The sequence below is a fragment of the Platalea leucorodia genome (genome assembly GCF_965183815.1).
Source record: "Platalea leucorodia genome assembly, chromosome: 4".
NCBI classification, from domain to species: Eukaryota; Metazoa; Chordata; class Aves; order Pelecaniformes; family Threskiornithidae; genus Platalea; species Platalea leucorodia.
Genome location: NC_138826.1, coordinates 53,306,014 through 53,322,044, shown reverse-complemented (window position 1 = coordinate 53,322,044; position 16,031 = coordinate 53,306,014). Strand labels below are relative to the sequence as shown.

General features: G+C 40.8%; 2 protein-coding genes across 5 annotated transcripts in view; one reads left to right on the top strand and one right to left on the bottom strand.

Moving 5' to 3' along the window:
- The window catches only part of IRAG2 (inositol 1,4,5-triphosphate receptor associated 2), a gene marked incomplete at its 5' end in the record, with an annotated part of 39,795 nt that extends 31,765 nt beyond the window's left edge, over positions 1–8,030 (top strand). For all 4 annotated transcript variants that reach the window (XM_082310761.1, XM_082310764.1, XM_082310763.1 and 1 more), the window contains 13 exons: positions 167–249; positions 391–463; positions 1,264–1,318; positions 1,405–1,432; positions 1,997–2,137; positions 2,585–2,719; positions 3,553–3,700; positions 4,582–4,625; positions 5,291–5,368; positions 5,473–5,537; positions 6,007–6,108; positions 6,283–6,387; positions 7,475–8,030. In XM_082310761.1, coding sequence (XP_082166887.1) covers positions 167–249; positions 391–463; positions 1,264–1,318; positions 1,405–1,432; positions 1,997–2,137; positions 2,585–2,719; positions 3,553–3,700; positions 4,582–4,625; positions 5,291–5,368; positions 5,473–5,537; positions 6,007–6,108; positions 6,283–6,387; positions 7,475–7,718 — 1,301 coding nt within the window. In that variant the 3' untranslated portion in view covers positions 7,719–8,030. The remainder of the gene's footprint in view (positions 1–166; positions 250–390; positions 464–1,263; positions 1,319–1,404; positions 1,433–1,996; positions 2,138–2,584; positions 2,720–3,552; positions 3,701–4,581; positions 4,626–5,290; positions 5,369–5,472; positions 5,538–6,006; positions 6,109–6,282; positions 6,388–7,474) is intronic.
- Positions 8,031–8,189: 159 nt separating this feature from the next.
- LOC309589332 (GTPase KRas) overlaps positions 8,190–16,031 on the bottom strand; it is a gene marked incomplete at its 3' end in the record, with an annotated part of 55,315 nt that continues 47,473 nt past the window's right edge. Inside the window, exons 12-18 of the mRNA XM_082309376.1 lie at positions 15,184–15,286; positions 12,721–12,887; positions 11,638–11,782; positions 10,619–10,833; positions 9,751–9,918; positions 9,403–9,516; positions 8,190–8,459 (exon numbers count right to left, since the gene is read on the bottom strand). Of these exons, the coding sequence (XP_082165502.1) occupies positions 8,190–8,459; positions 9,403–9,516; positions 9,751–9,918; positions 10,619–10,833; positions 11,638–11,782; positions 12,721–12,887; positions 15,184–15,286 (1,182 nt within the window). The remainder of the gene's footprint in view (positions 8,460–9,402; positions 9,517–9,750; positions 9,919–10,618; positions 10,834–11,637; positions 11,783–12,720; positions 12,888–15,183; positions 15,287–16,031) is intronic.

Here is a 16,031-nt window from a genome sequence, read left to right as displayed (position 1 = left end):
TGTCTTTATAGTGTTCTTTGCTGCTGCTTCTCCTCCTTCTTAATGCCCTCTCCTGGCATTTGCTGCAATTTCTTTTAGCCCTCTTGGTCCATGGCTAGTACACCGGGTGTTGGAGGCTTGTTTTGTTTTTATTGTTACATTTGGTTTTGGGAATGTTTCTCCCCAGGAGCGGATCTGACAGAGAAGGAATTCTGCCCCGTGATGGAAGAACACAAAACTGCATTTCAAAATGTTTTAAAGCAAGACTTGGTAAGAGTCCTAGCGACAACGGAAGATAGAAGTGGCTTGGCCGAGCAGTGACAAACAAAAGCACTGCAGGAGGGGAGAGGCCCCTCCAGTGGCACCGTGGCTGTTCCCTTGCTATAACTACTCTCTCTGATATGGCTTTAGGAGGTGGACCAGGAAAAGAAAAATAATAAAGAGCAGAGTGAAGAAGCACCAGCTGTGGTTCCCAGTAGGAAAGGTAAGAGGTTTTTGCTGAACACATTCACATAACTCACTGGAGTGCAAACCTTGGTTGTTGTGTCAAGACCTGTGTAAAGAGGTGCGGAGAGCTGCCTGCCCCACACCAATTATTACGAGGGGGTTTTGTTTCAAGGAATAGTAGCTGCAGTTATAGATCAAAATGGATTAGCAGTGGAGAGGAGGAGAATGTTACCATGCAAAACCTGCTTCTCTGATTTCTACAGATACTGATCTAACCAGCTCCATCCTCCTCTAGACAGGAGGGAAAATTTCTTAAGAGTTGCAAAGGAGTTGGGGTATTTGAAACGGTTCTGGCATGCCTGCTCTCCCCAAAGATTTGTAAAGCAGCATCCTCTACGCTAGCTAGAGCTTGGGGTAATACGATATGGATAAGCAGGATGATGCTTCTGCTGAACTGTGCTTAGACATCTCTGCACTCCTGGTCACCTCACCTTTTACTTTTGCAGTTCACTAAAAGTTAGTGATGTAGTAAATCACGTAACATCCTGAACCTATGGGCTGGAGACTTAAACCAAAACCTATAATTAATCATTTCTGTACTAATTAAAAGCCAGTTGAAGCCAACTAAACGATTAACTTTTGAGGCTTCATACAAGTGACAGTGCTGTGCTGTCTTACTGACACCAACCCTAATGTACTCTGAGGTACACAAATTGTTTGCACGGGCAAGAGTTTAACACTGGAGATCTTTAACAGTGGCTTCTGTTGAAGCTTGAAAGCCTTTCACAAGCTGTTTTTTTCACTTTGTCTGAGAACTCTTTTTTTCTCTCTTCTCAGGGAGTTCAGCCGCTGCAGGTGGCATTAAAGCAGATAAAACAAAGCAAAATGAGCCGTAAGTGTTTTGACTTCCAATGATCACCTGCAGGTATGAATCTAAAGCTGCAGTCTGTTACATGATTGCTTCTTCTTATCCTACAGTGACTCTCCTAGTGAGAAAGAAGTGGAGGTAAGTCTTGACTGCTTGTATCCTTAAGTATCTTGGACAACAGAAAGATCTTGTCAATAAGCCCTGATTAATATCTTGTCCTATACGAAAGAATGATGCTGAGTAGCTTAAACTGGATGCATTTCTATAAGTTGGCTTCTGAAATCTGTCTTTCCAAGCCCAATGGAAATTTTGGAAAGGATGGGACGGGAAAAGGTGCCAATCTGTAAAACTGAACAAAAGATTTGTCACTATTAAATCACTTGTTTGCAAGCTTGAAGGAGCATAGCTGTGACCTCCTCCCAGGCAGAATGTGCTGATTTAAGACAGTTTTGTCAAAAGATGCAGATGGCACACTGCGTGCTGCCAGGATATCACCTATTCTGGCTGCAGATTATTTCCCCCATCACTACAGATGGGAAGACTGGCTTTGTGGACGTGGGCCATGGTTGCTTTCTCTTCTGTATCTCTCCTGTAGCTTTGTTCATGGGGTGCAGTCCCAAATGTCATGTCAGTATCCAAATCTACTTTAAAAGCTTCTGCATCACTTGGATTATTCTGAAATCTTTTCCTCTCCCACAACAGGCTGAATTTCTGAGGTTGTCATTAGGTTTTAAATGTGATTTGTTTACCTTGGACAAGAGAGTGAGGCTTGAAGAAAGGTCCCGAGACTTGGCTGAAGAAAATTTGAAAAAGGAGATCACAAATGCTCTAAAGATGTTAGAGGTTAGTATTGGTCAAGGCTGGTAGGGTAGATGGGATGAACGGCTGTGAAAGTGTCTCTCTTAACACAGCTCTTTTTAGGATGCGCCTGTGTGCGTGATACATTATAAGCAAATCTGAACGAAGTTCTGAAGTGATGCAGTTGAAATATGAGAGACTTAGCCTCTGAGGGGTAACCTTCATCTGAGTATATTGTGCACTCAGGCAGTGGGGAAGTTTTCTATTGCACAAACATCCGGCAAGAACCCCTGTCTTCAGCTGATTTTATGCTAGGTAAACAGAAGTCTCTGCCCACTGGAGGTCTGTATCAAGTTACATTGGCTGATGATGATGGATGCTGATCTTACGAATGTGTGGACATGAACACAACCCCTCAGTGTCATCAGCTGGGTTCACCCTTTTTTCTCTACTAATAGTTCACACTGTTTTTCTTGCCAATATGCCTCTTAGGCTTTAGTTCTTTTGTGTGAAGAAGATAACCAAGCGCAGGAGATTATTAAGAAGTTGCAGAAAAGCTTGCAGTTCCTTAGCCAGTATGCAGCCCGAGTCGCCAGTAGAGCAGAGATGTTGGGAGCTATTAATCAGGTAACCATTTCCATGTAAATGTATTTTCTACAAAGTTAAAAGCTTCTAGATGTAAAGGGATAGCAGTGTCTGCCTACTAGGCTTCTGATTCCAGAATTAGATTTGGGACTCTCGTGTATGTAATGCAGACTGACCAGTACAGCTTAGTCCTGGCTTTCTCTTCTTGGATCACTGTTTGTGGTGTTATAAGGAATCCCAGGCACTGTGAGAGCAGCGACATTGCACTAGCATTGGGCAAAAACACAACAGAAATGTGGTCCTGATTTAAAACAAAAAACCCCAACCAAACAAAAATCCAGAAACAACTTTGCATCAGAGGAACGTATACAGTAGAGAGCACAAGAATGCGATGTGGTAACAATGGTTTTGATGCTCTAATGGTAATTCTCTGCCTTAGGGAAAGGGCAGCTAATAAATTAAATCTATGGAAATTTACAACCACCTGCTCAAATGTTATGCGTAATTGTGTATAATGCCAAAAACCAGCATGAAAATATGACTTGGCAATACTAGCAAATGCGTGGTGGCAGCTGAGACTGTAGATCAGAGAAAGAGATGAGGAGGAGTTGTAAGGGCTCAGAAAATGAAGAGTAATTAATTTTAGGATAAGAGTAATCACTGGAGAAATGAGACCTGTGTAACCTGGGTATGTGTTGAGAGATGGGTTGTAGTGAAACTTTGAAAGGGTGGACAAAAATGAGAGGATGTTGCATCGTGGTGATCCAAGATGAGAGTAGATGGTTACCAGGAAAAAAAGTCTTGAACTCTGAACGCGATGCAGTTCCTCAAAGAGCTGCTTCTTTTTCCTGCTGCTGTTGCACTTGCTCTGTTAGGAGAGCCGTGTCAGCAAGGCTGTGGAAGTAATGATTCAACATGTGGAGAACCTGAAGCGCATGTACGCAAAAGAACACGCAGAGCTTGAGGAGCTGAAACAGGTCCTGCTCCAGAATGAGAGATCCTTTAGTTCTCTTGGAGATCGAGGTAAAGCTGCTTGGTCTTTCCTCATTCTAGCACCTGCCAGATAAATCCTTATCTAATTAGAGCTTAACGCATTAGGTGGAGGGGTTATATGACTGTCGTATCTCCTTTCCTAAAAACAGAGGGAAAAATAGCTATTTACTAACAGTATTAGAAACAACTCTCTAAAATTAGACTTGTATGTAAACTGTCATGAATCTCAGGCTGGGGGGAAAACATTGCAAGTATGCAGTAATATTCTGGCTTTTAGAATAGTGCATTGCATGTGGTAGTGATAAATCTTATTCCTGGTGAGCAGTAAATTTGGGTGCTCGCTCACACTGGAGCATTCCCAGTAGCTATTTCTAGGTAGCTGAGCTTTGACTGCTCTCTACAGATGCTTCCTGCTCTTTTCTAAATGCGAATTACAGACTCCTTAAGTGCAGGTGCTCCAAATTGCCCCCTCTAAGCAGATGGTACAGTGGTCAGGTTTTCAGATCACGCTGTGCACTTGTGGCTTTGTCAGAGAAGGATTAAATTCTTCTGAAAAATAGAGCATATATTTTAAAACCAGAAAGGGCAGTCTTGCACACCGGTAAAACCCTCGCATTAGTCTTCTGAATCACGGGCTACTCCTTCCTGACTGTAAAAGATTGTCCTGTAACAGGACGCTGCCTTGATAATAGAAGAATACATTTAATGATAGCAACAGAAATTGATGCTTGTAGAGGATGTATAATTATGAACTTATCTAATGAAACAGAAAGCTTTTTCCTGAAATCTCATTTCTGCTTTCTGAGAGTACTCCGATACACTTCTTGCTTAAACAGATACTAGAAAAAGTCAGACCTTTAGTTGCAAATAAAGCTCACTGTAAGCCTTTCTGATGTTTGATCTCTTCGCAGATGAATCTACGAATAAAAAGCTACCAAATTCTTTTAACTTTAAGGTAATGGCCATTACAGCTTAACATGAAATTTCATGTGTGTTTTTAAGTATGTGTGTGTTTATGTGTTTTTCTTTGCCTTGTCATGTGCTGGCGATCTGCTACGTGCTTGACTTGGTAGTTTTCTGTCTCAGACATGGACTGATGTCATCAAACACAAGGATATATTTTTCAGTCTCCCCCACCAACCCGAGGGAGCTCCATGCGGTCCCACTTAGAAGATGAAGTGTTCACAAAAGCTGAAATGGCTGTGCTCTCATGCAATGGTTAAGAAATATTGTTCATGTATTGTTCCCTCACCGGGGCTACAGAGAAGGGTTTAGAACAGGAGATTAAAAAAATAGATGGGAGCAATTCAGATAGGAATCCCTATGGGCACCATTAGGTGAATTTAGATGCCTTCAATTTCAGCATTTTGCTGGAAGCTGTGTAGCCAGCCTCACTTTGGATTCTTAGGGGGGGAAAGCAGTTGATGTGGAAAGATGCTACTTTAAAGAACATGGCTTGAGCTGTGCTTGTGATTTGACTTCTGTGTCACTTCAAGCTAAGTATCAACATCTATTTTTTTTTTTTAATACAGTTTGCATAAAAACAGATGGTATTATATGTGATTAGCGAGTAATCCAGTCATTCCTTGGTAGAGTCAGTAATGCCTCTTATTTGTATAGCCATCATCATCCCTACGAAGAGTTAGCATTGCAACATTGCCTAGGAGTGCTGGAAATGCAGGTATTGGGTTGCCGCTGGTAAGTAGGGGTTTCCGAATGGTGAGGCGCTTTACCTTCTCAAAACTGGCTGGGCTGAAGCGTGAAAATGCCAATGCAGTAAGTCTGTCAAACTTCTTCTCTAGGCCCAGTTCCATGAACTTGATGGAGATGAACGGAGTGATAAATTCAACAGGAGATCAAGCAGTTGGTAAAGTTACTTGGGCTTGTCTTTGAACAGTGTTTAAATGTTTTTCAGCTCTAACTGTGCCTGTATTGAGCAGCTTATGGAGCATCTTGAGGTACAATAATGTTTAGGCTACACCTTTCACGTTAGTTTTTACATACTTCAATAGGTAAATGAGCCTTCGTGACTAAATGTTACAGCTCTTTTTTTTTTTTTTTTTTTTTTTTAAGGGTTGAGAGTTTTAAAAAATTACCTTGACTTTCTTGCTTCAGAACTAAAATATGAAATCTAGGCAGCTGGCACTGATGGATCTGGGTTTTTTGGTTTTGGGTTTTTTTTGGTTTTTTTGAAAAAAGATTCCTAATTTCAGGCAACTAATTTTGAAACTTATTTGTCTAAGGCCTACCCAAATAAGTAGACTGCTACTGAATTTCTAATTTCCTGCTATATATCTGATGGGGAAATTAAGGCAAAGTTCTTTAAAATGTGACAGGGGACGACTGGGAGCAAAGCAAAATGAGAAGCGTCCTTCGCTACAGCGGTTCATTAGCACGTATTCCTGGGCAGAGTACGAAGACGAACACGCTGAAACAAAGTAAGTTCAACAGCAGCCTCCTCTGAGGTGTGTGTGCAGGGCTGGTCGGGTCGTTTTTTAGGAAACTCTTAACTGTCCACCACCTGATCAGGGCTATAAAGTCAAGCTATTGTGAGCTCTGTCAAATCAAACGCTTGATGGAAAAGCTTTGGAACTCTTGATGCTTGCTTACAGAAATGAGCAGTCGGAATCACCTGCTGAAGTACAAGAACCACCATCAAGGAAGGAAAGCATCTCTGAAAAAGGAAAATATTCATCAAAATGGAACCTAGAGTCAGCGTAAGTTTTCTCACATCATCATGAGGTAAAGCGACATTTGGGTGGTGGACGCGGGAAGAGGAAGCAAAGCTGTAGCTTTGGTTTGGTTGTTAAAGCCAATTTTTGTATCAAACCAACCAGGAATGAGTCATCTCAGGTGCCAGAGACTCGCCCCACCAGGGATTCATTACCAATCCTAAGTGGTGAGGTGAAGCGGAGCCTCATGCTATGATCCCACCTCTTGTCGGTTACCCTAACATGTACTCTTGTAAAAATGAGCAAGGGTTTGAGGCCTATGCAAAACTTAACCGCAGCTGGGGAACACACTGAGAGACGAGTAGTTATCAAGACTAACTCCAGACTATTCCAGCTAATTTCTCTGAATATCTCAAGTCAAGGAAGAGAGTGCTGTCCTAAACAAGTATCCCTTGGAAGCCCCTGCCTTACAGGAAAGGAGGTCTGCTGTCTCTGCAGAAAAACTGCATATTCCATATGAATATCCTACGCTAAGCCTCCACTTTGAGCATTCCTGATCAAGGGGGAGACAAGACAATTATGCTAGCGTGTAAAACTGAGAAGACAGCAAGAACAAATGTTTCTATCGTTTGATAAAGGACACAGGCACCCAGTGTCATGAGAGGTCTAGGATTTGGATAGCCCGTGAGGGTAAGCCTTCTCCCTAACCTCAAGGAAAGCACCAAAGCCCTAGAAAACAGTAAGACATAAGGCCAGCACTCTTCAGTGCTTCCTACAAGCAAGATATCTTCATGAGCTGCCAGGCAGTTTTTTGTGAATCCCCTTCAGAAACATGGCAGGGTGCAGGGAGCATGGGTGCCTGCGCTGGGTCATGGCTCAGGTCAGTCACCAAAACAGCTTATCGAGAACTGGCTTACCGAAGTCGGCGTTTTAAAAAGCCCAAACATAAGCTACCCTTGTACGTAGCTCCCAGTACCGTAACAACCTTGTCACTTTTGACAGTTAAGGATCTGTATGTTTGTTTGTGGGGTCTGGTTTCCTTTAGGGTCTTCTGGGGTGGGGGAGTGGGGTGGGAAGAGGAGTGCCAAGTTTTGAAGAAAAACTGAATCACTCTATGACTTACTCCTTGCAGGTACAATTTAATGTCATCGTGGGCGTCCCATTTCAAGGCTTCCTTTTCCAACGCTAACAAAACTCTCTGGGTTTCCGTTTCCATCCTGGTACTGCTGGCTGCTCTCACAAGCTTCCTCACGGGGCTGTCTCTTCAAAGACCAGCAGACGCAGCACCTGTAGGAACTGGGGACTCCTGGACTTCACTACAGCAACTGTTGTGGCCGTATACAGGACTTCAACACAACGGACCACCCCCCGTATAACAAAGGTTCTGACTTTTGTAGCTACACTTTCAAGTTCTGGATGACTGTACGAGAAGCTGAGATAGTATATTTAAGGTTACATGTTTGGGTTTGTTTTGTTGGGTTGTGGGTGTGTTTTGGGGAGGTTTTTTGTGTTTTGTTTTGTTTTTTTTAAAGCATGACTTGAAATTGAAAAATTCCTTTCCTTCCCCCCCCCCCCCCCCCCGACAACTTTAGAAGTACCTAAAAGGGTCTCAGTTCTATTCAAGTTTACAATAAAACAGGTAGTCATTTTGAACATAGCTAACAATAAATATGACTAAGTGGTCTAGCCACAAGACAAGAACTTATTTTGCTGTAACAAAAGCAGAATGTTTGCATTTTAGTCGTTGAAGCTGTTACAATGATTTGAACAGAAAAGGATTCAAGACTTGAAATGTAACTTTATGGAAAGCTTTTGATAATAAAGTTTTAAAGGAAAGTACACAGTATTTAAGAGTATGTTAAAACTCTCGTAGCAAGCAGTAGCTGATATACAACATCAACAAACAAGAAGCTAGCTGTTTCCACTTTATCAATTGCTTCTTTGCTGGCAGTGTCCTTAAGCATATGGTAGAGGGTGGAGTGAAATTCAGAATCTTCTTCTAGCTCTTCTGAAAAAGCTTCACTGGTTTCTGTGATCTTGAGCCTCTGTGCCTTCTGACCATTAAACATGTAAAGAGACCAGTCTTTGACAGAATCTGCTTTAAGATGCTCACTTACCTATTGCAGAAAACAAAACTGCGCTGTAAGATGAAGCCCATGACACTGACAGAGTTATAAATTCTAGTACGAAATTCTAAATTCTAGTATACTCATGAGTGTAATGCAGAAACAAAACCAAGGCACTGCTTTGAGCTCCTAAAACAATGTTAGCTCTCTGTGCACCAGGTACTGTATCAACACCAAAATTTTCCTCCGTAAAATGCAAGGTTTGGCCACTCCAGTTTTCTTGCTGATCCTGGCTCCTACGGAGAGAGTAGCCTGGTGCAACAGGCATCACTTGCTTTAGTTCTTGCTCCTGAGATTAAGTATTAGGCTAAGTATATTTGTGTGTCACACGCATTTAACTCAAGAGAGTGGGAGAGCTTCTCAAGATTTCAACAGTATGGTATGTTCTGTATTTACAGCCACAACGGGGAGTATCTTTCTGTCTCCCTGGCAGAAGTTTTAACCACATCCGTGTTAGTTCACAGATGGAAACAAATCAATGCTTAAGTCGCTTATTCCCTCCTTTACAGTAGGGAACAAATGAAACCCCATATGAACAAGAAGAAACTTCCATGTAGTAAAACTTGCAGATTAGATTGCTATTCAGAGGACCCCTCATGAAAATCAGCATCCAGTGCTATAGATAGATAGATAGATAGATATCTATATCTATCTCCAGCTTTGTTACTGAGACGTGTGTCCCATTAGAGATCTCACAAATGCATGAGCTGTGAAGCAGTGGGGAAGCAGGCTCTGAAGTTTTACTGACACACACTGAACCCTGCTAAGTAGTCAGCCCTAAATCTTAAAACCGCTGCACTAACAGTGTAGGTAGGGGTCGAAGACAATGCTTGAGATGAGCATAACTTATAGAAGTGAATTGTTTCTGTCTCTTTAACTGTGACAGACTGCTGTGCTGGTTTTCTCTAGAAGTTTAGTTTAAAAATCCACAAACCTTGAACACTACTTGCTCTTGACCTGCTTCTACATTCCACTTGCTCCAGGCAAAGGCAAAAGCAGATGCCACCAGTGCCATCTGTTGATAGGCCCTAACTTCTGCTAGGGGAGCCTGTAATGCAAAACTACAAGTTAGAAAACATATCTATCATTCAGCCTAATTCCCTGTGTTATCCAAACGTAACAAAAAGCTTGCTTTAACCAGACTCCTCCACTGGCTAAGCTGGCAGAACACCTGTATATGTGCCACCTGATTCTGCACAACAGGTCTTCATACAAGAAAATGTTACCTAAGGGAAAAATAGGTAGAAAAAACAACAGGAAAACCATCCACTGCTGCACTCACCTTCTTGCTCACAGAGACATACTTGTGAGAGTACTCTCCTGGGAAAATATTCACACCAGCTTTTTTCAAAACTGCTCTTAGGTCAATTGGACTTATCCATTTTCCTGTGATGTGGGAAAGCACATCCTTCTCTTCCACCACTACTGAAGACAACATACACTGATTACCCTGTTGTACAAACCAGTGAAAGCAACTTACTGGTCATGAAAGCTGTTTTCTGCTTCAGACATCAAATATATTAAAATATCTTTGCTATTCTGGATAGTGTAGACATTATCTACCACTCTGGGCTGTAAACTTTCATTCCCAGATCCTGAAGAGAGCCACTTTTTTGTAGGATTTCAGCAATGATGCTGCTCTACTGGCCCATGCCTGTGCTCATACTGACTCTTTTAAAATCATGTCTGTTACTGAACTGATGTATATGGCAATGAGCACATGGCTAACCGTGCATAACTTGAACCTTTGGAAAGAACAAGTAGCATTAGTAGTAGGTTGCTTGGAACACTTTTATTTCTCTTGGTAGAGCTAGGAGGAGAGAGGAACAATTTTTAAATCTCTAGCTGGTGAAACAGTCTTGAATTCAGCAAGGCAGTATCAATATCAAAGCACTTACTGGAACTTTGCAGAACAACCATACAGATGCTTTCTTTTGACCAGTTCACAGAAAATAACTGAAATTAAATCACCAGTACTGTTCCTTACAGTGCTTGGAAAGGCAGAGATCCTCCCTCATTTTTATCGGCACAGAGTGAGATTCAACGTGCTCTTGTGGAAGCATTCCAAGTTCTTAATAAAGGACACTGTAATAATTCTATATTTTTTTAAAAAAAAATGCAAATTTAAAAAAAAAAAATATTTACAGTACCTTAATTTGTATCTGAATCGTTGCAAAGACTGTAGTAACTATAAGTAGTGCTTCATCCATACCAGTAGGTCGCAATTCCCACGCCCGATATGGCATGTTGAGATGAGCATCCTGGAGAAGCGCTATTGTATAAACGGCACCCATCGCAAGGGTGATACTCTTTTCCTGCGTTTCATACGTTATGTTGCTGACGCCATCGGTTCTCCACTGTTGGCCTTTACAAGAGAGATGCAAAAATACAAAGATGTGTATGTAAAGCTTCTGCTTGTGATATGTGCTGGGGAAGAATTAGTTAGTAAAGACATCCTAGGTTAACTAATATTCACAGTTAAGATAAAATACTAGGCCCAAAATAATTCATTTAAGGCAAAAACTCCCCTCATTCTAATTGTCTTTAAGTACAAGATAGGGCTAATTTTGACAGGAAAGCTTCTCATTAATGTCAAAAGAAATACAAATACTAACGTAACGCTCATTTCTTACTTGCTATACAGCAGCAGTCCACAAGCCCGTTTTCAAGAGTAACTTCAAATATCAAACCCTTTTAATAGGTTCTACTCTCTTTCATGAATAGAAAGTCAGTGGTATGTTGTATTGATCTAATAACTAGAATATCACATTTGGTTTTTAACATTTAATTTTCACATTTTAACTTAATACTAATACACGTAGTTAGGAGCTAATTTGGCTCAAAGTGGCCTTTACATGGCTTCAGCCTAGCAAAACTTGATTTGTGGTATACAGTTGTACTACTGCCCATTAAACGGTGTGTATTTTTTTCCATTCATATTAAAAAGCCACAGTAAAAAGCCTCAACAAGCAGTCCCTTATTAGATATGGTGCAGAAGCAAAACAGAAAAAAACAAAACAAAACAAAACCAAATCAATTAACATTGAAGTCTCCAAATTATTTCTGGGCTCTGAGTTGGCTCTTATCTTTACAGCTGGATTCTGGAAACAGTCAAACTCAGGTATAAATTCCATTATTCAAACTTAAAATAAATTTATGTCCTAAGTACCTGTAGGATCCCATCGGGCTATCACAGGATCCTCAAAATACATCACATTGTCAGAAAGCCTAAGGGTTATCTGTATTGGTGGATGCGTGGCATCTTCAGCCTCTTCTGGGGGATATGGGTATGCCTCCAATCCACCGTCGAGTAACTTTGGCAAGATGGGAAAAGGACAGATATAAGATTTTTATTAGAAAATGCAGTAGCCTACTTTTTTTTTCTTTAAGTAAGTCCACCTAATCACCTGCAGAGTCTCCTAACACACCATTTAAAATTTATTAGTATTAATGGTTTGCTAATATTGCACATTTCTAACTACAATGTTGAAGACAGTAAAGGGGTGACTACCAACAGGCCTTTGAACCCTTCATGTGCTGTTGATGACACCCTTAAGGCATTGCCACACAGTAGGCATAGTCATTTTTTAATAGGTCCAAAAAAACCAAGAGCACCTGAGTGGCAAAAGGCAGCTATAATTCCACTTTGTCCACACAGTGTCAAAGGGAATGAAAGAGGTCACATGTGACTGGTAATGCAGGTCTGTGTGCTCACTGGGAATGAAGATCCCATGCCCACAGTCTCACTTTCTTAGTTTGTATGGGAATTTCACTTATTAAAGGTTTTCAGCTTCACAGTAAAAACTGTGATGTAGGTTAGCGCTGCATCAGGCTCCACAAGTGGGAAAACCAGACCACATCGGCTATAGTCCTCAAATATCTTGCAGAGCCTGGAACTGAATTGGCAGTAATTTTGTTACCATCCTTTTTTTAAGTGTACTTTTCACATATGAAAAACTAAGAACTTCTCTCTTTACTTTTACTTTGGCCAAGAGCATTATCCAGCACAAAGATCTGGGCTAGGCATGCTGACGAGCACACGCCTCGCTAAGTGCAGGCTGATCTGTTCCCCCAGCTGCTCCAAAAATTGGCCAACTGTAATTGAAAAAGGATTTGAAAACGTGGCCTTTCAGTTTGACGCTCAAGAAATTGCGTACACTGCAGATGTACAGTGGTGACACGCTTCAGGAAGAGCTCTTCAGGGATGACAGGGAGGAGGACTGCATGGGCTGTAATCGCTTTCCTCGCTTACCTCCACCATACTCCAGTCCTTGAGTTGTTTGACCTGAGGTGGAAGCTGCAGTACGTCAATGTGGTACACACCACCCACCGGTACAAACTGTTGCAAATTAACAACGTTTTCATCAGTTATCGCCTCTTCTTTTTCATTCGTCTCTTCCTGCATCAGTGGATCCTGAACTACAAAACAACGGAACAACATGAGCTAACTTGGTGCTTCAACTAAGGCACTGAAATTTCCAGCTTCCATTATTTTTCACTTCTGCACAAAAAGCCCACGGGCTTGAAGTGCTTTACGCTCTGCAGCGTTTCAGCGCCATCTGCTGGTGTTCCCCAAACCTTTTAACAATTAATCGAGATGTGGGGAAAGACAGACAGCTGGACGATGGAAAGCACTTACTTCTTGTTTTGGCACTGAGCTTTTTAACAGAGTAATATCTCTGCTCTAACTTTGTAGTCAGTTCAAAACGCTTTATATAGGTACAACGTTTTACTGACAAAATGAGTCACATCATTAACCACAGAAGAACTTCACAAATATACAATACAGTAGATTCTGGACAGGTTTAGTAAGGTTGTATTGGTATGAAAACAAATGAGGCAAATAAAAGGTATAAGGCACCTACAGGTCACGTGCTGAAGGTGAAAGATGGGTGATATTTATGAAGAGCAAGAGGGATTTAACATGAAATAAACTTTTCAGATAACAATGATAATTTGTATTTTTTCTGCACATAATTATGTATATATTACACATATGTATGAATGTAAGTTTTAATTAATTGGAAAATGTTACTAGAAGGCATCAAGGCCATGGACAAAAATGCCTAGAAATATTTTCTTTAAAAAAACAAAACCAAAAAACAAGCCCACATAAAACATTGCACCGGGTGTTACAGAAGGAGGATAGAAGCTACCATTAACAGGGATCAAGAAAGAGTGTTCAATACTGTAAAAACAGCTACTGTAAGTGTCATGAAATTTGCTTTTAGAGAGCGAGATACTCTCACAAAATGGCAAATATCTATATAAACTGTCTTCAAGATTTTTAAATACAAGTGAAAATGATGTTAATTTTATAATGTCAGATTTAGTTGCATTATGCAGAGGTTTTCTTCTACTGTATTCACACAACACCATAATGTCCTTTTGCAGTTATTCCCAGCAAAAAAATTTAGAGGCAGTAAAAACCATTTTACTACCAGCCACAGTGGTAGCTTGTACTTTAACTTGCTTTTTTAAAATAATAATACAAAAATATTTAAGTGTCTTCTAAACAAAACTGTTCAGTCTCCCAAGCTAAATTAACTTCTTAACACTGGTACAATGAAGTTAAATCCAGAGAACTGCAGTAGTTCTCGCTCTCTTCCCTGTTGTTGCATTCCTGGTTTTCCCTCTCGCCTGCCTGGCTGCCTCTCTTCACTGAAGTTGCGGTAACTGAGAATCCTTTCAAACTCTGCTCTGAAAAGCGGTCGAATGGGTTTGCCAATCAATCATGAGCATGCCAGCAAATGCCTCATTTCATAAGACTTCTCTCCTTATTAAAGCAGATAAACAAGCTTGAAGACATTCAGGTATAATTATTAGCACACTTCTGTGCACGTACATTTCACCTAATACCATGGCAGGGATTTTCAAAGCCTTACTGAAATAAAATAGAAAATTCCTCCAAATGAAGCCCAAGTTCTTTATATTTTCTTGAAAACCACCTTGTTTGGGTGGTCTCCAGGGTCTAGTCTGACAACTGGTTGCTTGGACTGTGCTCAGCAGAAAGTGGTGTGGGGTGGAGTTTGTTTGTTCGTTTTTTTAACAAGGAAAAGCCTGTACAGTTCAGCTCAACTATGCTGAATAGGTTGCAGTTGGTTTATTTAAGACAGTACTACAAGAAAACTCACTCTTATTAAACCAATGGCGAGCATAACACTGAAGAAATTTGTAACTGAACTTATGTGGGACAGATAAACAGTTTTAGTTCCTAGAATTAGGCCCTTTTTTAGCAAAAGTGTATCAGCACGTATCTCGCTTTAAGCACACATTTAAGTAATACTCAGCAATACCTACACTACCTGACTGCCTACCATTATACGCATTTGAATCATTTTTTTTCTGAGGAAGTCAATCTCACCAGACAGATTCATAAAGATTGTGTGTCTCACCCGTAAACATTCATAAACATATGCATAATAATACACAAATGTACATAAACATAATAAACATGTACATGAACATAAACATAAATAATAAATAAACTAAGTGTTGGGGGCAAAATCCATTTTCCTATCTGTCCTATTTTCTCCCTGCATTTAACAATCATTAATAGAAATGTCAACAAAACTCAAGTGTTACCAAAACATCAATACATTTATAAACTTTGTTCCGTTCACATAGAGATCTATATCACGACATTTCCATATATAAAATAGAATATTTAGAATAAGTACGTTTGCAATGCTGCACATAAAAACTAACCAAATACCTTGTGACGTTATGTCCAAGATTTCTGATTTCTTCTCAATTTCCTCCTCTGTCTCATTTCTGTCAGCTACGTTATTGCTCTTTTCTTTGAGTGAGATAGCACTCTATATAAAAAGCAAAAGACATTTTTTCACTAGTCAGAGACAGACACAATAAAGAAGAGGGTATCACCTCCTTCACGGAGGCCTAAGGAGAAAGAGTACAGTCCCACTCCTCCAGCAACATTTGCACCAATCTTGCCACAAGGTCAAGGTTTTAGGAGAAATTTCTACCTAGCGAGCAAAACCAGTTTTGATCAAAGGTACTCTCCAACTTTGGAGCCGGATATATAAATAGATATAAACATAAGTACTTCATTTCCACAGCAAATTCCACCTTGAGCTCCCCAAGTACCATACAAGCACTTCACCTTTTTAGCAGCGTACGCACTCAAAAATTATGGTTATCTGACTTTACAGCTAGAAGAGTGACACAAAGAAAATTTAAGCCGATGTTGAATCCAAAGCCATACTGAAACTCTGCCAGAACCCCCACTTGCAGTCTTAGCCTGTGCCTTGCCCATGATATTTATTCCCTTTCTCACGCTGTTTTCTATTGTCAAAACATTACTCTAGATTTCCAGCCACATTTCCATCCCTATCACAGCAGACCCCTCTGGAAGCACAGCAGCAGACAAATGGCAGCTCAGTGTACGAGCCGCCGGTTTGGAGGCACGGGCACCTCCTGTGCCCTGCGCTGCGCCTGCCAGCGCGCGGGAAGAACACACATCTCCTCCAACAGGACAGAAGGTGAGGGGAAAGAAGTGTTTACGCACATAAACGTGGGGGGACTCAAGGCAGAGCCAGACAG